General features: G+C 56.4%; 1 protein-coding gene across 1 annotated transcript in view; it reads left to right on the top strand.

The window, feature by feature from the left end:
• ARAP1 (ArfGAP with RhoGAP domain, ankyrin repeat and PH domain 1) overlaps nucleotides 1–12989 on the top strand; it is a 51853-nt gene extending 38864 nt beyond the window's left edge. The window contains exons 16-32 of the mRNA XM_040489099.1: nucleotides 757–952; nucleotides 1224–1275; nucleotides 1393–1556; nucleotides 1704–1916; nucleotides 2177–2282; nucleotides 2716–2863; nucleotides 2952–3038; nucleotides 3126–3194; nucleotides 3501–3618; nucleotides 4968–5081; nucleotides 5312–5457; nucleotides 5984–6016; nucleotides 9562–9644; nucleotides 10393–10443; nucleotides 10605–10668; nucleotides 11922–12071; nucleotides 12372–12989. Coding sequence (XP_040345033.1) covers nucleotides 757–952; nucleotides 1224–1275; nucleotides 1393–1556; nucleotides 1704–1916; nucleotides 2177–2282; nucleotides 2716–2863; nucleotides 2952–3038; nucleotides 3126–3194; nucleotides 3501–3618; nucleotides 4968–5081; nucleotides 5312–5457; nucleotides 5984–6016; nucleotides 9562–9644; nucleotides 10393–10443; nucleotides 10605–10668; nucleotides 11922–12071; nucleotides 12372–12389 — 1812 coding nt within the window. The 3' untranslated portion in view covers nucleotides 12390–12989. The remainder of the gene's footprint in view (nucleotides 1–756; nucleotides 953–1223; nucleotides 1276–1392; nucleotides 1557–1703; nucleotides 1917–2176; nucleotides 2283–2715; nucleotides 2864–2951; nucleotides 3039–3125; nucleotides 3195–3500; nucleotides 3619–4967; nucleotides 5082–5311; nucleotides 5458–5983; nucleotides 6017–9561; nucleotides 9645–10392; nucleotides 10444–10604; nucleotides 10669–11921; nucleotides 12072–12371) is intronic.
• The last annotated feature ends 7237 nt before the right edge of the window (nucleotides 12990–20226 follow it).

Raw genomic sequence — 20226 nt, 5'->3', positions numbered from 1 at the left:
CTCATGAATGGAGGGAGCAGACATAGGGCAGGCTTCTGGGGCCAAGGGCCAGATATGTCAGCATCTGCAGCCCCCTAGGGGGGACGTCAAGAGACCGGTCTCAACCATGTGGAAGAAGGGCTGTGAGCTTTGCACTCCACAGGTGCTCAATACAATAATGTGTAACAGCCATATTAGGATAGATAGTGCTGACTCCAGGAAGAGTGAGCATCTTGTTCAGGAGCAAAGAGGCAGGGAGGCTGCAGAGCTCTGTCCTGGGGATTAGAGCCAGGTGCCCTCTGGGTCCCCCTGTGCTGTGAGGTCCTGTGACTCTTATTTACTCGGTCTCTGATCAGTCATCTGTGAGCCTCCTTGACGGTTAGTCCTCTGAGCTCTGGGAACCCAGATGAACCAGTCTTGGTCCTGGCTCTTCAATAGCTCCTTTGCTGATGGGGGAGATAGCTGGGTCCCTGACAGCAAGAATACTGTGGTCAGTGCCGCAATAGAGGGCAGAAAAGGGGCATCCCTGAAGGTGTCTGGGAACGTTTTCCTGAGGAGGGAACATAAGAGTGCGTATGAGTGGGGCATGATACCTGAGTTTATTTACTGTGCTAGGTCCTGCCCAGGGGAAGAGAGGAGGCAGCAAGGTGGGAAATGGGTATATGCCTACAAGCCAAAGAGCCTGGGGCAAGGGGTGGGGGTGGGGAGGGGGGAGGCCGGCATTGCTGTTGGCTGATGCGGTCTCTTTGGCCACCTCCCCTCTGGCCTCCCCATCAGGCGTTCATACCTCCCCTGGCTGAAGATCTGCTGGCCCGGGATTTTGAGCGGCTTGGGCGCCTACCCTACAAAGCTGGCCTGAGCCTACAGCGAGCCCAGGAGGGCTGGTTCTCCCTCACTGGCTCCGAGCTCCGTGCTGTCTTCCCAGAGGGGCCCTGCGAGGAGCCGCTCCAACTTCGGAAACTGCAGGAGCTTTGTGCGTGGACCTAGACCTGGGCCCCCAACTTCCAGGGCACCCTATCCTGGGCTCCCAGGCCCCCAGCCCTTCCCTGGAAGTCTGAACTCTACCCTGGCCTGGCCAGAAGGAGCCAGCCTGCCCTCTTATGTCCTCTCCTGCCCTTGGGGTGTATCTCAGCGACTCCATGTATTGGTGGGTGGGTCCCAGGGATGTATGTGCCCAGAGAACCTCAGGAGGGAGTCGGTTGGGGACCATGAACAAGGCCTTACCTCGACCGGCCCCTCCACAGCCGTCCAAGGGGACAGCGAGAACCAGGTGCTGGTGCTGGTGGAGCGAAGGAGGTGAGCCCTGGCCTCCCTGGGGGGCTCTGAGAAGCCCGCGGCAGTCTGTCTGACAGGCTTGGGAGGGGTAGGGCAGGGGTAGGCTCCCAAGTGACTGACTATCCCCCCCACACCCAGGACGCTGTACATCCAGGGGGAGCGGCGGCTGGACTTCACAGGCTGGCTGGGGGCCATCCAGAAAGCAGCGGCCAGCTCCGGGGACACGCTGTCGGAGCAGCAACTCGGAGACTCAGATATCCCAGTGATCGTCTACCGCTGTATAGACTACATCACGCAGTGTGGTGAGCCCCGCCCCTGTAACACAGACCCCGCCCAGGGAGGCTGACCTCTTGCGTCTCCCGCACCACCGGCCAAACCCCGCCTTCCCAGGATCCCTCTGACCTTAGCTGCGAGGCCCCGCCCCCGGCTCAGTGCCACCCCCTCTGCAGGCCTGACTTCTGAGGGCATCTACCGCAAGTGTGGGCAGACATCAAAGACTCAGCGGCTGCTGGAGAGTCTGCGGCAGGACGCTCGGTCTGTGCGCCTCAAGGAGGGCGAGCAGCATGTAGACGATGTCTCCTCAGCACTCAAGCGCTTCCTGCGAGACCTGCCCGATGGTCTCTTCACTCGCGCCCAGCGCCTAGCCTGGCTAGAGGCCTCAGGTGGGCCCTGTAGTCCTTGCCAGCCTGAGACCCAGGCTAGTGCTGCTGACTTGTCCACTCCTATCTCCAAATTCCCACCCCTCCCCTTCCCATCCAATGAGGCATGCCCCGTCTCCCTTACTCCCTCTGCTTCTCCTTCCCTTGTCACTCTATACAGGAAGTGCTATTCACCTAGGAGGAAAGGCAGAGCAGCCAGAAGGGTGGGACAGGGGAGGTGGTTATGGGGGGCCTCCTGACCTGATCTATTTCCCCCCACCCAGAGATTGAGGACGAGGAGGAGAAAGTCTCCAGATACAGAGAGCTCTTGGCACATCTGCCTCCAGTCAACCGAGCCACAGTGAAGGCCCTTATCAGCCACCTGTACTGGTGAGGAACATTATTATTGTATGGCTCTGGGGGGTTGGGGTGGAAAGGATTCTTCTACTCCTTCCTGGCTGACTGCCCTCCCCACAGAACCAGGTAGGCCTGGGAACTGAATGTGGACTTTTGATGTGCCCTGATCTTGGACCCTTTGTCTCCCAACTTACTTCCTGCAGGGTGGGAGAATAGAGGTGGTTTCACCTGGGACCCAGGGGACCTTGTCCAAATCTCCCAGCTTCCCAGCTCTGTTCCTCCCCAGGACCTATGGCATGGCCAGAAAGACTATTCCCATCTCCCCTTAACTGGTGGTTCACTCTGACCAGGACTTTCCCTGGCCTCCCTCCAGGAGTCAGTTGTGGACCTGCCTGGAATTGGGAAGGTGAAGTGGGGAGGTTCGGGGCTGGACTTCTCACTCAGGGCTCTGTCTTCCCCTGTCCAGCGTCCAGTGCTTCTCAGACACAAACCAGATGAACACGCACAACCTGGCTATTGTGTTTGGACCCACGCTCTTCCAGACAGATGGACAGGACTACAAGGCTGGCCGTGTGGTAGAAGACCTCATCGGCCACTATGTGGTGGTGTTTAGCGTGCGTCCCCCGCCAGTGGGCACTGGAGGGCAGGGACGGGCCCCTTGGGTGGCAGTGATCATCTGTTCCTGTGTCTTTCTCCTCCCAGGTGGATGAGGAAGAGCTGAGGAAGCAGCGGGAAGAGATCACTGCCATTGTGAAGATGCGTGTGGCTGGCACTGCCAGCGGGACCCAGGTGAAAGACTGGGCCTGGGGTAGGGTGCTCGGGATAGCTGCCTGCACCCACTTTCCCCGCCTCTAGCTGAGCCCTGTCTTTTCACAGCATGCCGGTGACTTCATCTGCACAGTGTACCTGGAGGAGAAGAAGGCGGAAACCGAGCAGCATATCAAGGTGAGAGCTAGGGACCTAGGAGCCAGAGGAGCAGAGAAGTCAGGCTGGGCCAGGCACAGGCTCAGGTGACCAGGGGAGCAGGGCTTCTATCCCAAGGGGAGCCCTGGTTTGGAACCTGTGTCTGGCTGGTGCCAGGGCCTGTCTCTTTGCCTCCTCCCCAGACAGTGGTCATCGGGACCACTTAGAGACACCCTTCTAGCATCCCAGGACCCGAAGGGTGGGCTCGGCCCCTGGATCACAGCAAGGTTGTGGGAGAGCAGGGGCAGGAACAGGGTAGGCTGACCTCTTCCTCCTTGGCCACTGCAGATCCCAGCAGCCATGACAGCTGAGGAGCTCACCCTAGAGATCCTGGATCGCAGGAATGTGGGCATCAGGGAGAGGGACTACTGGACCTGCTTTGAGGTCAATGAGAGGGAGGAGGCAGGTAGGTGGCCACCAGGATTTGTGCAGGGTATGGTGTGGCCTGTACTTGTCTGAGCTGCTGCCCCAGTCTGTCCTCCCCTACCCCACAGCGTGGCAACAGTGGTGGTCAAGGGAGTCTTGGATGATAGATGCTGCTTCCACACTGTCACCTCCATGATGGTGGTGGTGGCATGGTGGGGGGCCGGGGGGAGTTGAGGTGATGGCTATAATGTGGCTGATGGGAAGGAGGTTGATGGTATCAACTGTGACGGTGCTTTCTCAGTGTCAGTGAGAATGGTGTTCTTGCGAGGGTGGCGATGCTGAATTTGATAATGGGATTGATGGTGAAGGGGGCAGTAGGTGGTGATGACCGTGCAAGAGGGGTCAGGCAGGGTGGGGTGGGGTGGTGTTTGTAAGGGTGGTTGTGACGGTGTTGTGAGGGAACCTTGGTGGTAAAGACAGTGATAAAGGCATTTTAGGATGAAGGGTGGTCTTAATGGCAGTGGACAATGAGGGTGTATCTGTCCATTTGTTTTACTGTTATTTGTTGAGTGCCAGACACACAGCCCCTCCGCTTCATGGGAGTTAGTCTCGCATGGAATAGACATTAATCCTGTGGCCTCAGCAATAAACATACAACTGAGGCTGTGATAACTGCCTAGAGCTTGTAACGGGGTCTCTGGCTACAGAGTCCCTACACTAGGAGGTGAAGAGTAGGAGTTGCTTGGTGAAGGGGGAGAAAAGTGTCTCCAGGCAGTGGGAGCGGCACAGGCAGAGGCCCTGTGGTGACCATGGACATCACCCTTTTGAGGAGCTAGAGATAAGGGCAGTGAGGGGGCTGTGTCATGGGGTGGGACTGAAGACAGAGGCAGAGGCGGCCACCCAGCCCGACAACAATGCAAGGCCCCTGAAGGGCTAGTGACTGGGAGTTTGGAGAGGTTGCTACTTGCCGCCGGGTAGGGAGAGGTGAGGAGGGGAATGAGAGCACGTGCAGGAGACCCCTCGGAAGGCCACAGTATTAGTCCAAGGACAGATGGTAACAGGGGCCAGCGTGGTAACAATGATGGACAGAAGTAAAGAGATTTAACATATGGAGGGAAGGGGGGAGGAAGCTGTGTTTCTGGCTTGAATGGCTCGGCAGGTGGTGTTTTCCCCAACGAGGACACGGGAAAGATCACTGGCTTCGGTTGGAACAGCTTTGGTCCCAGCCAGTTGTGTCAGACCTGCAGCTCGAGCATGGAAAGGGTAGTCCTGATGGTGATGTGTTGTGGCGCTGGTAGGTGGCGGGAGTGGTGCTCACGGACGTGTAGGTGATATGTGGGTGTGCCAGCCCTCGGTCCCTCAGTAACAGCGGGTGTGACCTCCCCCCAGAGCGCCCCCTGCACTTTGCGGAGAAGGTGCTGCCCATCCTGCACGGGCTGGGCACAGACAGCTACCTGGTGGTGAAGAAGTACCAGTCCATGGAGGCCATGCTGCTGTACCTGGGTAGGTGGTGTGCCTGGGTGGGTGGCGCCTACAGGGCTGGGCAGGCTGGTGGGTCCCTCCATCTGAAGCCCAGGCAGGAGCAGCTCGGGCAGAAAGTGCCATGTGGGCAGGCCTCTTTGGTGGCTGGGGCAGGCTGGGGCAGTTTCCTTCATCCTGGGATGCACCCCTGGGTGTCTGTATCCATGGGCAGGGGGTTGGTGCAGCCCACGCCCACTCCGGTCTTCCCCCAGCCAGCCACGTAGGCGACACCAAGCACGGCATGATGAAGTTCCGTGAGGACCGTAGCCTCCTGGGCCTGGGCCTGCCCTCAGGTGGCTTTCACGACCGATACTTCATCCTCAACAGCAGCTGCCTTCGGCTCTACAAGGAGGTCCGGGTAAGTGACCCCAGGGGGTCGTGCCCTGCAATGAGCGTCTGTACCCAAGTGTGCTCACACACCCATTCACAAACATTCGCCAGTGTCTACCAGTGGGAGCAACCCCATCGCGGGGTCTTGGGGTGGCACAGTGGTGGAGGAAAGCTATAGACTCTCAGGAATCTTCTGCTGTGGCCCTCGGTGGCCGCTCTTCTGTGCCCTGTAGCCCCACTAGGCGCTAGTCTCTGGTGCCATCACGTCAGACTCATGCTGTCTCACCTGTGCCTGTGCCTTGTCACGGCACCCACAAGAACATGCTATGTGGTGACAGCCCCCGTCGTGGCCCATGCACATCTTGTCACTTCACAGATTGTACCTCCTCCATGCCCACTCTGTCCACATGCCAGGCAGCCTCCCAGGTCTTGGCACCCTGCCCCCAACATCTTCTGCACATACCTGCCACATCCCGCCATGCACCACCACACACACTGTCCTGGCTGTGGACCCGGACCTCCTTCTTCCATAACTCTGATCCTCTATCAAACAGAGCCAGAGGCCATGGAGCGGGGCCCCTGAGACCGTGAGTAGCTGTGGGCCAACTGCTAGCTGCCTTACACCACCTGGGGGCCAAGTGAGCCTGGCGGGAGCGTGGGGACACAGCCAGAGCTCTTCGCTACCTTCAGGCATGGTTCCCTGCCCTCTTGCCTATCAGCACTGGCTCCCGTCTTTGGGCTTGTGTCCTGGGCTCCTGTCCTTCATCCCCACCCATGCCCCAGAGTCCTTTTCCCAAGAAGGTTGAGCCCCCATCAGTGTGATGCTTTACAGTTTTCCAAAAGACTAGGTGTGGAGGCTGTGGAGCCAGTATCAGAGACCCCTAGGTTTGAATTAGAGCTCTGACCCTCATCTCCTGCCACCCCTGGAGCCATCCTTGTCCCAACCATGGAGAGAGTTTCAAGACTATCAGAATGCCCATGCTACTACCCTGATCCTAAAATGCTGGGGTGAGACTAAATGGGCCTGTGGTATAGTTCACCTGTGGTACGAGTTCCCGCTCAGCCTCCCTGGCTGGTTGCCAACCCTTACATGCACACTTCTGGGAGAGGGGAGCTTATCCACTCCTCCCTTGGGACTGCCCTATCCCTAGAGGGATAGTTTTGCCGGGAGAAGGCCCTTGCTCAAGTTCAGCTGAGAACCTGCCACCTGTGATGCCCCTGTGGGTTCCAGCGATACCTTAGGGGCCACAGAGCATAGATGCGCTGTAGTAATGGGCAGCGGAAATGTATTTCCAATCCAAGGGTCTAACCGGATCTCCCATAGCTATTCCCACCAGTGATTCCAGCCCTTCCTGTCCCTTGCCTCTCCTGAGGACACTGGGCAGGCCTAGCTGTCATGGAGGGAGCAGAGCAGATAGACCAGGATCCTCACCTCCCTCTCTTTGCACATTATACCTCTACTAATACAGCCTGGGCTCCTACAGATCCTCATAGGCAATGCCTCCTCTCTTTTGCCTCCCTCTATGATTACTTACTTCTGGGCCTGTTCACCCCTCCACTCAGTCTCCCTTGGTTCTGGGATGTTATTTCCCTGATGCCCTCCTTATGATGGTACTTGGAGCGGAGCAAGACCATCATTGTGGGCAGAGAGGAAGGAGGGTGGCTGAGGCACCTGAAAAAGCAGCTGCTAATCCCTTAGCATGGAGGGGAAATGGCACGAGAACTAGAGAAAGGAAAAAGATCTAATGTTTAAGTGAGCCAGGTTTGGTGCCCGGCCCTCCACATACTAGGACATGTCCTCCCACTAGCGTCCTCCGGAGGAGGGGTATTATCCCCATTTCACAGGTGAGAAAACAGGCTTCGAGTGCCTTGCCTAAGGCCATCTCTAGGTAGCCCCATCAGAGCTCGAGCTCTTTATTCCTTGAAGTACAGAAAACAGGGACTCTTTGGCGGAGCTGATCAGTGCTGCTCTCTGAATGGCAGCCACACCTCTGCCCTGACAGAAGCCCCAGGAGGGTGTGGTTTGGCTACTGAGGTGTTGGTAATTCCAGCATTTGCTATTTTATGGAGGAACAGAACAGAATATTTGAAATTGGGGCAACACCCAACAATTCAGGATATGCGAATACCCAGGCCAAGGCCTGGGCATCTTCCATTGTTAAAGACCTTGAAGCACCTGGGAAAGGCACATTCTAGAACAGTCTTGGCTCCAGCAGAGGTCTTTGAGCATCAAGGGGTGAATTTTATTCTTTCCAGTGACCTCATACCTCAGCAATGCTGGAAACATGAGCTCTTTGATTAGAAACGAAGTCCTGCGTTGTCTGATGTACCCCTCGCTCTCCAAATCTCCCCCTCAACCTTCCTGTCTCAGCCATACTCCTGTCACACATGTGCTGCGCATACACCACACACACCAGAGCCTGAGGGAGTGGAGGCCTGAGGATTGTTTTTTCGAATTTTCAGGGAGCCACAGCCTGGTTTGAATTCCTTGATTCCCACAATTCTCTCCACGCCCTGACTGGAACCGTTGTTTCTGTCACACCCACGAGCCTGTTCCTTCCACTGTCAACTCATCTACTCCTTGCTTCTAGTTCTCCCTCCCTGGCACCCACAGCTCAACTTCCTCCGAGCCCTCAGCCTGCTTTCCATTCCCTCAGCCTGCTGCCTTCCATACTTGCAACATGGGTTTTCCCCACATCCTTTCTTCTGTTGTGCCCAGAGCCTGCTGTTTTCATGTTTACAGCCTAACTTCTTTTGCAACCTCTGTCTCAAGTCTTTCCATCTCCACTACCTGGTTCCTTCCACCCTGCAGTCTGACTTCTTCAGCACTCTCAGCCTTGCTTCTTTCCTGCTGGCTTGGAGGTTTCTTTCTTGTATTTGCCCACCCCTTATTTACAGCCTGGTTTCCGACCCCACTGCCCGGTTTCCTCCCTGTCCACAGCCCAGTTTCTTCCAGGCCCCCTTGGGCACTTGGTCCTCAGGGAGGATCAGGGCAAAAGCAAGGTAAAAGGTCTCTAGTAAGCCCTCTTAAACCACATTCCCTGTGACAGCACCCAAGTCTCCACTTATCTAGGCAGCCCATCCTTTTGCAGCCTCACAGGGAGTCTACCAATCCCTGAAACTTTCCATCTCCCTGGCCATCCCTTAGTCCCTTCTTTTTGTTCCTGCTGAGGAGCCATGCCTGGGGGTGGCTAATAGCAATGGTGGGCACAGGGTGGAGGTGGCTCAAACTTTGACCCCCAGTTTTGGTTGTAAGTGAGTCCCCCTCCCCTACCATCCATCCTGGTGCCCTACTGGTGCCGGGAGCCTGGTGGGGGTAGGGCTTCGAGCAGGTGGCTCCCAGAGCAGAAGGAAGGCTCATTAGCTTGACTTCCAATTAGCCTTTACCTTGGGGGTCATTGCTCCCATACCTCTGTCTCGGAGCCAGCCTGTTCCTTCCAACCCCAGACCCATATGCAGAGGTGGGGGCCAGAGGTGAGCATGTCAGTGATCTGGTGCCCCTCCCCAGTACATCGGTCTCTTGCTTCCTGACCTAGACCACTGGAAAGTTCTTCCTTTGGTCTACCAAACAGCAGTTCTGCTTCAGCTTGAGTCATTAGCCTTCCCCTCGTGGAACCAAAGAGCTAGTAATTGCTGACCCCACAGGTCTTCTGTTCACACGGTCAACCCTGGAGCCTCCGTGGGGTGGAGAGGGGCGAGGAATCTATAACCGGAGACAAACAGACCCAAGCAGCCAACCAAGGCTCTCAGATCATACACGCTCATTCAGTTTGGTGCCAGAGGGCGAGGTGCAGACTTCTCCCTCCATAGACAAACTGATTCAGCTGATGCTACAAGTCAGTTCTCCAGTTTGTAGGGCAGCAGGAAGGGACTGAGAATCACTCCCTGGTCCTGCTGGAACGGCTGCCTCGGGGACTGAGGGTTGACTGTCTGATGCTGCTGCAGGGAGAGAAACCTGGGGGGAGTGGGGAGGTTAGTTGGGCTGGATTGTGAACAGGAAGGGCTTTGTCAGGAGGTTCCCTGTGCTGGGATGCAAATGGGGGGTGGGAAGAGGGAGGAGGGAGGTACCCAGTCACCCCAATTCCCGCCCTGACCGACTGAAGTGTCATCCCTCTGCCTGCCCCCACCCCAGAGTCACCGGCCTGAGAAGGAGTGGCCCGTCAGGAGTCTCAAAGTCTACCTGGGAGTGAAGAAGAAACTCCGGCCACCCACCTGGTTAGCTGGGGCTGGGGCCTGGGAGAGCTCAGAACAGATTGGGGTGGGGGTGGGGTGGGGTTGCAGCACAGTGGGGGCTTTGAACTTGACAGGGGTTGATACCATGGTTCTGAAGGTGTGGTCTCCCAGACCAGCAGCCTCAGCATTACCTGGAAACATGTTAGCAGCCCACATCTTGGTCCCACCCCAGACCTGCTGAGTCACGGATCCTAGGGGGTGGGGCCCGCAGTCTGTATGGTAACAAGCCATTTAGGCGACGCTGAAGTTTGCTCATGTTTGAGAACCACTGGCCTTGATTGAAATCCTGTCACTGACTATCTCAGGGATCTTCCTGTGCCTCACTTCCCACATGTGTAGAATGTGGAAAATAATGGTGCACCTGTTTCCAAGGGTGGTTGTAGTATGCTTTTAAGTGGAAAAGTGATGCATAGCCACTATTATTGTTGTTAATTACAGCCACCAGACTTGGTTTTCTGACTTTCTCCTCTCATCTGCTGGCTGTGCCTAGCTGTCTCTCAGAGACTAGGGCAGGCCTGGGTGGGGTGGCATGGGTATAGGGAGCCAAGGGCCTGGGAGGCTGGTGTGAGCTGTGAGAGGAAGAGGCTGTGGCCAGAATGTGCCGTGCTTGCAAGAAGGCCCTGAACTGTGCCCCTCGGCTCTGGCCCAGGCTTCTGGGCTCCGTCCCGGGCACCTGGGCTGGGAGGCCTCTGTGGGCTGGCAAGTGACTCCATCTGCCCCTCCTCTGCAGCTGGGGCTTCACAGTGGTGCACGAGACAGAGAAACATGAGAAGCAGCAGTGGTGAGTAAGGGCCCTGGCCTGAGACCCCAGGTTGGGAGAGATGGTTGCATGTTCCCTTTGGTTGGGTCCCTTTATTGTCCATATATGCACCCTGCCTGGAGAGCCAGGCAGGCTGCTCAGCCTTGGCAGTGTCCAGATCCGTGCCCTGCCCCGCCCCGCAGGTACCTCTGCTGTGAGACACAGATGGAGCTCCGGGAGTGGTTTGCCACCTTCCTCTTTGTGCAGGTACCAGCTCAGGGTGGGGTCCCGTGAGGCTTCCATTATGGAGAATGGGTATGTTTGCTTCTTCACTACATAGGGCATCAATTGCATCAAGGAGATTTTGAGTTGCTTTTAATTCTTTTCTTCACTCAGCAAACCCTCCCTAGAGTCCACTTTGGTGCAACCCCAAGCCAGGCATGCTAGAGACAGAGTGCAGACCCCTGCCCTCAGGCACTCCCCATGTAGAAAGGAAAACAGACCTTGAAGTTGCCTGTTAAATAGCCCAATGTGGTCAGTGTATGGAGATAGAGAAAAGCCCAGGGACCCTACCCGCTGGAGGTGGTGGGTGTGGAGGGAAGGCAGCAGGGAGGGGGTGTCATAGGAGCTGAGTCTGAGGATGAGGAAGCCTTCATCAAGCAAAGGCGGTTGGAGGTTGGGGGGCGGGGGCAGGTCGGGGAGGCTTCTAGGCAGAAGGAACAGTTTATTGAAAGGCATGGCAACAGAACCACAGATTGCCCAGTGGGGTGTAAAGAGAAGCCAGGAGTACCAGAAGTTGACACTGGAAAGGGATTCAGGAGCCAGATCTGAAAGAGCCTTGAAGGCCATGCCAAAGGGAGCTGAACTTGACCTAGTCAGCAGTTTTCAGGGAGAGTTTTAAGCAAGAAAGCGGTGTGCAAGTTTGCGTCTGAGAGGGCTCATTCTAGATGTAGCGTGCAGGGGAGGACAGGCTGAAGGAGTGAGGTGGCTGCCGAAGTGGGCCAGGTGGGAACAGGCTAGGAGGGGCTTGGAGCCAGAGCAGGGCTGGGGTGAGGGGTTGGGAGTGGGAGGGGTTGGACTTAAGCCACAGATTCTAAACCAGAGCTCAGAATTGTTTAGGGAAAAGGCTGACAGAACGGTGCCAGGGCTGTGGGCTGAGTTCTTTTAGCCCCGAGCTTCCTGGTAGTCAAGCCTAAAGAGAAACAGGCAGATTCTATAGTTTTGTTGGTTCCTGGTGAAAGAAAGCACACACATGTTCCTCTAGAACTGTTTTCTTGGTGCTGCATTCTTGGAGCAGTTTGTTTGTGGACCTGGAGGTGGGGGTTGTTGAGTAACATAACTGGCTGGGTTCTGCCAGGGATACAGTCATGTTCTCCTAACAGCTGCTTCTCATATCGACTGGGATCAAAGCTGAGAGGGTCACCTCAGATCATAGCTGGAGGCGTTTCTGGGAAGGGTGGGTGGATCTGGAGCTGAGTGTCTGGGTGAGCTGAGTGTCCTCCTCTTCCCCTGCTCCCCAGCATGACGGCCTGGTGTGGCCCTCGGAGCCCTCCCGTGTATCCCGGGCAGTGCCTGAGGTCCGGCTGGGCAGTGTTTCATTGATCCCTCTGCGCGGCAGTGAGAACGAAATGCGAAGGAGTGTGGCCGCCTTTGCTGCGGACCCCCTTTCTGTGAGTAGTTTTCCATCCCTATGGGCAGAGCCCTGGGACCTGGCTGCTGCCCGCTTCCCACCTGACTCACCCGATTGCCCCCTGGCCCCCTCCCTCCAGCCTCCTAGCAGTCCTGACGGGCTCTTTTGGTTCATGTAGCTCTCAGGAGCCCCCTCTCTACCTGGCCCTGGGGACCCCGGCTGACCTGAGCACTCCCAAGCCAGCACTACAGAGCAGCTGCAGAAGCTTCAGCAGGGCCGCTGGTCCCTGTGAACCTTCACAAAGTGCTTATGGAATCTGGGCTTCTGTACCTTCCCACAGCTCCTCCGCAACGTCTGAGCGCAGAAGCCAGCCCCTGGCTCTGAGATTCTGCTGCCCTGAAGCCTTCCTGTTCAGACACCCTCGTGCCCTGCGTGCCTGGTGTGAACCAGCAGGGGATGCATGAGGAAGCCACACCCCACATCCCACATCCTGGTTGCAACATGGGGTTCCCTGGCCAGGAAGTGGGGGGCAGCAGGGTCTGCCTGAGGAGGACCCCTCATCTGTTGTCTGGGTGCTTCTCCTGGCCTGGCCTGCTCCCCCCTCCAGGGTCACCCACCCTGAGTTTGAGGGGTTGGAGAGATGGGATGTGCATCATTCAGAAACTCTGGAGGACCACCATCCTTGCAGAGGCTCGAAGCCCTGGGGCCCCCGCTGGAAGGGAGCCCACCCTCTTGTCACAAACTCCAGAACAGCAAAAAGTGGATGCTCTAAAGGAACACTCAGCTGGGATAGGGAGGGAGCTCTTGGGTAAGTTTCTCTATAGCCTAGAACTGGGGCTGGGGGACTTGAGGAGCCTCCTCTGGTCTAGGCTGACTGGGAGGGCCCAGGCCGCCTGGTGCCCCTTCCCCACTTTGGGGGCCTTTTGATAATATAAATATATCTGTATATTTTATCCTACGGTGCTGAAGCCTGTGATTGGTTGGGGGTTTCAGGTGTTCCAGTGTAGGAGGGGACAGGAGTTCAGGAGGCCCAGAGGTGAGTGCCTAGTACCCTGAAGTGGGGGGGGGGGGGGGGGGGCGTGGGCCCTGTTCTTTCCAGGCTCTGAGCTGTTTAGCCACTCCCTCCTGCCCCAGGCAGAGCCCCGGCCCAGCTCCATGCCACCCCAGTGCATGCCTGTGCAGTCAGGGTGGAGAATACCAGTCCTGACCCTGGCCAGGACAGACCCCAGCTGGACCGAGCCCCTTTCCCTGCTGTAGTCTAGAGTCTGGGCCGGGGCCTGGGTGTGGCATGTGAATGACCCAGGGCAGCCCCTCACCAGCCCCTCTGAAACACGAGGTCACAAAGTCACAGGAGCTTTATTAGGAAGAAGAAGTGTCCCTTTATCCCTGTGCATGTCCCTCCGGAGGAGGGCCCTGCCTTGCACCAGGAAGCTGTCCTCACTGGGCACTGCCTGGTTGTCTCCTCCAGGAAGACAAGGCCCTGGCAAGTGGGGGAGATAACGAGCTGTTCAGAGACCTATTTGGGACTCTCTGGGAAGGTGCCAGACACCACATTCCTGCCTCTGCCTGGAGCCTCATTAACGGCCTCTCTCCAGGGGCCCGGCAGGCAGACAGGCTGACCTCCCAGCCTTAGCTTCAGCCAGTGGGGCTGGGCAAACAGGGTGGATATGGGTCATATGATCTCTGATTCATGTGATCCAGCCCTGGGGAGGCCTGTGTATATGGATGGGGTCTTGGGGTCCTGGATTCCAGGTTCCTTGTTCCTGTCTCTTGAGAAGGGGAGGTGGATGCCAGACTGGAATGGGTTTTCTGGTCAGTTTCACAGGCTGGGGCTAAGCCCCTGGAGTCTCCCACTCTTATCCTGCCCTAACCGGGCTGCTCCAGGCCAGGCTGACAGATTGAATGACCATTCTGCCTGCCTGCAGCTAGGCCAAGACTGTTGTCCAAGTGCTCACGGGCTGGAATTCTTCCCAGGATCTGACTTCAGACTGACCAGCTAGTTCTGAGGTGCAGAGAGAGGGTGGGTGAGACTTAGAAGTGCCCCGTGCTAGGCTGCCAGTGTCACTGACAGGCTCAGGGACTGACTGCAGTGACTGAATTGGGCCACCAGGGGGCAGCCGTGGATAGCTCAATGTGGCTGGTCCCAGGACACGTTCTGGAGGTCCCAGGACAGGTTCTGGGGGCCCCAGTGTGGCGGTGCTGACCCAGACCTTGCTCTCTTGGAGTGTGGGGTGGAACCTGGCCCTGCCTTTAACCCCAAGACTAGTGATATTCTGGAAGGCAGCACAGTGCTTTGGACTCCCAAGATCTAGGAGCCAGGAGGAGAGAATAGCTCTTTTCCAAGTACCCACTGTGGGTCAGCACCTGTGCTCTATGCACTGTCTCCTCCTGGCAGAGGAGGAAAGGCTCAGAGAAGTGAGCCAACTTGCCCGAGGGCCCATAACTCTCCTGAATCAGGGCTGGGGTCCATTTCTACTATCCCACTTTGTAGGGGAGAGGGGTGTCTCCCTCTTCCACACCCCTCCTGACTTCAGCTCTGCTCTCTCCACTTGGCATGTCCAACTCTGCTCTCTCCACTTGGTGTGTCCCATGGGGAAGGGGATCTGTACTGTCAGGAGTTAATGATAGCTTAAAGTGCTAACCCTTGGGATCAGGGATAGCATCCCAACAGGAGCCTTCAGGCCTGAACTTTAATGCATTGTGGCAATGACAGCAGTGTGATGGGTGGGTTATGCCAGGAGGCTCTGCTGGTTGTGGCCACAAGGATTCCTAGAAATGGGGCTTCTTGGGACCTTGAGTGGTTTTTTCACATATTATTTGAGGTTGGGCTGGGGGTGGGGGTGGGGGTGTGGAGGGTAGATGTGTGAGGAGCCCAGAGCTGGACCTGCTGAAAAGTAGGGAGCAACTCTTGGAGAGGGAGGAGGCTTTCTTTGAGGTTCCCCAAAGCTGGGCCTGAAAAGTGGAAGCCTTGCCAGGTACACATGGTTGGGAGGGGTGCAAGTTGGCGTGAGGGTGGGTTGAGATGCTGGGAGAAGAGGACTGGGTGACGCAAGTGGGTCTGATTGCAGGGGACCACAGTGAGCCCTGGGAGAGAAGGCTGTGGCAAGTCAGCCTGGGTGGTGAGGGCTTTGTGGATGGAGAGTAGGGACAGAACGGGGGAAGGGCTGGGAGATGGGATGGGATATGGGATGCCATCTCCTTCCTGTTCAACTTGCCCACCCTGAAAAGTGTTCAGCAGCCTTCGAGGGCCTCTGGACCTCAGGAGATCCCCAGGCTCTGCAGGAAATCAATGGGACTGGGAAGGAGCCCTGCCTCCTCCCTGCTTCCCCCAGATCTTGGGGGCGGGGGGACCTGGAGCTAAGGCCTTCTCTTCTGGCCTCAAGCTCTGGTGGCTCCTGAGCCCCCTGCCCACAGCTTGCTGTTTTGGAAAAGCATGGGTGTGGATGCCAGCTGGGCAGATGCCGACACTCCCATCTATAAGCTCTGGAGCTTTGGCTGAGTTCCTGAGGTCTCTGATCCTCACTGTTCTCATCTGCTTTGGAGATATTAATAGTAGCTACTAATGGGAGGATTAAATGAGCTAGTAAGTGTGAAGTACCTAACACTGTCCCCTGATAATCCCCTTCTCAAACATGTCTGGGGAGACCTAGCATCCAGAGTCTTCAGGCCCGATATATATATATATATATTTTTTTTTTTAAATTTTTTTTATACGTTTATTTATTTTTGAGAGAGAAGGGCAGGGGCAGGGGGCGGGGGGCGGGGACGGGGGGCAGAGAGAGAAGGAGACACAGAATCTGAAGCAAGCTCCAGGCTCCGAGCTGTCAGCCCAGAGCCCGATTCAGGGCTTCAACTCACAAACCACGAGACCATGACCTGAGCCAAAGTGTGATGCCCAACCAGCTGAGTCGCCCAGGCACCCCTAGGTCCGATATATTTTACTTCAACAAGCACTTCTTGAACACCTACTGTGTGCAGTGCTTTACTGAACCATGAGGGGGAGCAGATGAGTAAATGCTGTGGGGGAAGGAAGAAGCCCTTCCGGTAGGTGTATTGATCAGGAAAGACTCCACAGAGGGGGTGAGGCTAAAAAGACCAGCATATTTCTGTGGGTGGAGTTAAGAGGGAAAGGTGTCTTCAGAAGAGGGAATGGCATGAACCAGAGGCAAGGTGATGTGAGCCTGCAGTAAGCAGCCTGTGTGGTTGCAGCTGAGTGCCCCAGGGCCTGTCCCCAGTGCCTCTGCTATTGGGGATTTTGCCTTTCTTGCCTCTGAAATACAACTACATTTTCCAGACAAATGGAGTCCTCAGGGTCTTCCCCAGCCAGAAAAAGGAATAGCTCCTAGTCCTTTAGCTAGCTCTGTGGCCTAAGTGATCCCAGGCTCGCACCTGGGAAACGTCTGTCTGTCTCACATACACACACATAATAAGTACAGCTAACATGAACCTCCCAGCCTCTCCTCCAATGTGACACTTCTTTCAGGAAGCTCTTCTGGACTGTTCTTCCATCTTGCTATACTGTGTGTACTTAGAATGTGTGTTCACGTGCCCAGGTCACTTGCACCCATCTAGGGACTGGCCTGGGGAAGAGCTATCAGAGCAAGGTCCCCTGGTCAGCCCAAGATGGTCCAGCCCTAGTGTGTCCCCTCTCCCATGCCACTTTCAGCTTGTGGAAATTTCCGCACTTTCTTTGCCCTGGTTACAGCTCCTACTGCTGTATTTATCACCCTGGAGACACAGTGGCACAGGCATACACATGCCACACACACACTCATGCCCTATACACACGTGCCTGCACACCTCAGCCTGCACTTCCAGATGCACACACGCCCGCACGTGCGCGCACACAGACACATGCATGGCACGTGTCTAAACGCCCCCACCACAGAGCTCTCTAGGAAAACTGCCCCTCCCCTGCTCCCCCTCCTCCACTCTCTTCCCAACACCACCCACCTCAAAACACTGAGACCAAAGAGATGGGCTGGATGGCCCTCCCACCACTTGTCAGCCTGGGAGGCACATCCGCCTCCGTAACTATAGCATCCTCCCTCCCTCCCACCCCTTCTTCCCCACTGCCCGCTTTTCCCTCCGTCTCTCCTCAGCTTCTCTGTCCTTCCCTCTGCCACTTCTCTATGCTCCTGTCTGTGTCTTCCTGCACCTCAGTCATTCTGAGTCCTTTCTTGTCACTCTTGGCCCTCTGAGGTAGAAATTGTGCTTCCTCCCTGCCCTCCCTCCTGAGGGGCTCAGGATGGGGACCTTGTGTGTGGGGGGGGAGCTTACGGAGACAGGGATAGGCCTAGGGGACCCAGGGACCTGAGCTGCCTCGTATCCTGTCACTTTCAGCCCCTCCTCCTGGGTGAGGGGAGAACTGTGTGCCTGGCACCATGGAGACTAGCGTCATGGCAACACAGCCTGGGTGGGCACAGCCTTCCTTCTCCTAGGGCCCCCCTGTGATCCCCTAGGAACTGCCAACAGGCCCTGAGGAGATGGGCCTTGTTTTAGTGCCCATCCCCAGCTCATACCAGGCCAGGGTACCCCCATCCTGACCATCCGTACTTGCACCCCAGCTTCCAATGCCACAAGTCACTAATCCCCATGGTGGGACATGGCGGGGGCAGGGAGGATTCTCATGCAAGCATGAGCTCCAGAGCTGGAGACCTGAGGGTCTTTTACTGACTGAGGGCCAGAGGTCAGGGGCTTGCTTAGGGGAACCCAGCAAGTCTGGCTAGGCTCCTGACTCTCAGACATCAGTTCTCTGGTCTCCCACCTTCCACCCAGGTCAGTGGTCACTGGGGCAAAGGGGTCATTCCAACCTGGGGTCCGGCCCTCCCCCCGGGAGGTCTCTAGCCCGTTCTTAGTATTGGCAATGATAATGATGCAAATGAGAATGTTGAGCCACCGTGAAGCACCCACAGCCTCCTGGGCCGAGGCTTTACAAGTGTTTTCTCATTTAATCCTTACAACAAACACCATGAGGAAGATACCTCTTGTTCTCATTTTATAGGTGAAGAAACCAAGGCATGGACTTGACAATGTCAGGTGACTAATAAGTGGTGTGGCTGAGAAGAAACACAGGTCCTTCCCAGATGGTGCTGGTGAGCCCCAGCTTCATGCCTGGTGCCCTCCCCAGCAGGCACTCTTTTTCAAAATCACTGACAAACTGTGTTTTCAGTTCTGTCTTTCCTTCTGGAGAGAGTCCATGGGGAGGATCTCGGGCTTAGTCTAAGTTTGGCCTTAGGGTTTCTAGAAGCCAGGGGGTTATTTTTCTAAGAAGGTGGAGAGGGACCAGAGCCTTCCTAGTGTGGTTAACCCTAGGGAAGACCTGCCTCGCAGTCTAGTAACGCATGTTCACAAATCCCAGGTCCTTGTAGAGTCCTGTCCAAGTCCAGGCTGGAGCTATGTGATGGAGGGAGGAGACCCTGCCTCCCGGGCCCAGCCTCAGCTTGTCTACCAACCTGGATGGAGTCACAGTGCAGTTGCCTCCCTCCTGGCTTATGTAATCATTCAAATATAGCAGCTACCTTTATCCCACTGAGTCACACCCCCTCCCGCCCCCAGTCAGGTGCGGGGAGTTAAGGGGGAAGAGGTAGATTAGGGCTGAGTGGGCAGCTCAGGGCCTCATGGCAAGGAGCATCCAGGTGTGCTGCACTGGAGGGTAGTGGAGGTGAGGGAGCTGGGGCCAGGACCCCAGGGAGAGTAAAACCTTCCCCAGAGTATGAAGCCACAGGGCCCACTTCTGTTCTGACCTATCTCTGCTGAAGCTCCCCATCCACGGGGATGCTTCCACAGGGTCATGAGCTGTATCAACAGCCTTCTTTCCTAGCCTTGTCCCCAGGTGGAAGAGGTGAGGAGGAGGGAGAGGCGGAAGATTACAAAGAAATTGAGGCAGTAGAGGGGGGGCGGTGGCCAGGAATCCCTGGTCCCAGGTCTAGCCCTGCCCTTTACTCCGTGTGTGGCCTAGGCATGTTTCTGCCTTCTTTTCCCCCTCTGCACCATGAGGGATGGGATTCCACTGGCTCTGGCATCTTGTACTGCCTGGTCCGTATTTCTGGGGATGACTTCAACCTTAGGCAGAAGACACTTCCAAGTGTCTGGTCTAGCCCCATCCCAGGCTGACTTCCCTTTCTTCCTGTTCTCTGCCCACCCCAAATCTGTCCATCCTCCATGGGCCAGTTCAGCACCCCCTGCTCTCCCACCCCATCCACAGGGCAGTGTAGACAGGAAGGATCACTGGGTTCTGGCCTGAGGGGATAAGCCTTGGCTCTCTTCCCTTCCTGCACTGACCGTCTGTTCCACCACTTCATCCCCCTGCCCATCAGGAATGGGAGCTTCCTACCTCTGTGTGAGGTCACCCCTTCTTTCATAGGGCAGTTCTGACAGATCCTGGACCTGAAGCAGGCCCACAACACCTCAACCCTCAGGCCTGGGTCCCCAAAACCACCTTCCTGGGGTGAAGAAGCCATACCACCTTACAACTGTTCTGGAGCCTGGGGTGGCTTTTTGCTCCCTTGTCAGCAAGGGCCTTGTCACCCATGGTGTGATCGGGTCTGTGCTTAGTGTGGGAACACAGGGAACTATGCCAGGCCCTTGGAATGGAGTTGGTGCTCCTTCGGTCATTATGCTTGGAGTCACAGGTGGCAGCTTCCTGGCTGAGGAAGAGGCAGAGAAGCACTGTGAGATGGCTCCCTGAGCTTCACACTCTCCCCACCCCCAGGCGTCTGTTGCCAAGAGCCAGATGTGGGCCCATCCTGGTCCCCAGCCAGAGGGAGTCACCCAGGGGTTTTCAGGCCAATGCTCCGTGAAATCCATGTTCCACCAATTACCAGCCTTCCCCTGAGAAGGCTGAGGGATACTCTATGGTCTCAGTCTGCCCTTGAACAGGGGTGGGGGGTGGTTTGCACAGAGCGGGCCAGTGAGGACCCCTCATCTTCCTGTGTCCCCCCATCCACCTGCAGCCTTTTATTGAAGGCTTGCTCTGATGTGATTTTGCACTGAGCTCCAGAGCGCACCATTTCGTTTCCACACTCACCTGTGTCTCCCTCCTTCCTACTTTACTTCATCAACATTTCTCACTTGTCCCTGGTTAGGCTGCCCAAAGGCTGGGGACTGGGGCTGAGGTGAATAGGATTTTGGCCTGTTCTTGAGGAAAGGGTGATCCAGTAGAAGAAATTAGGTGAACCTGAGCGGGGGTGGGG

This window comes from Herpailurus yagouaroundi, unplaced genomic scaffold (assembly GCF_014898765.1).
Source record: "Herpailurus yagouaroundi ecotype Mexico unplaced genomic scaffold, PumYag 180, whole genome shotgun sequence".
In the NCBI taxonomy this organism is placed as follows: Eukaryota; Metazoa; Chordata; class Mammalia; order Carnivora; family Felidae; genus Herpailurus; species Herpailurus yagouaroundi.
Note: the sequence above shows the minus strand (reverse complement) of the source record. Positions and strands in the feature narration are given on the sequence as shown.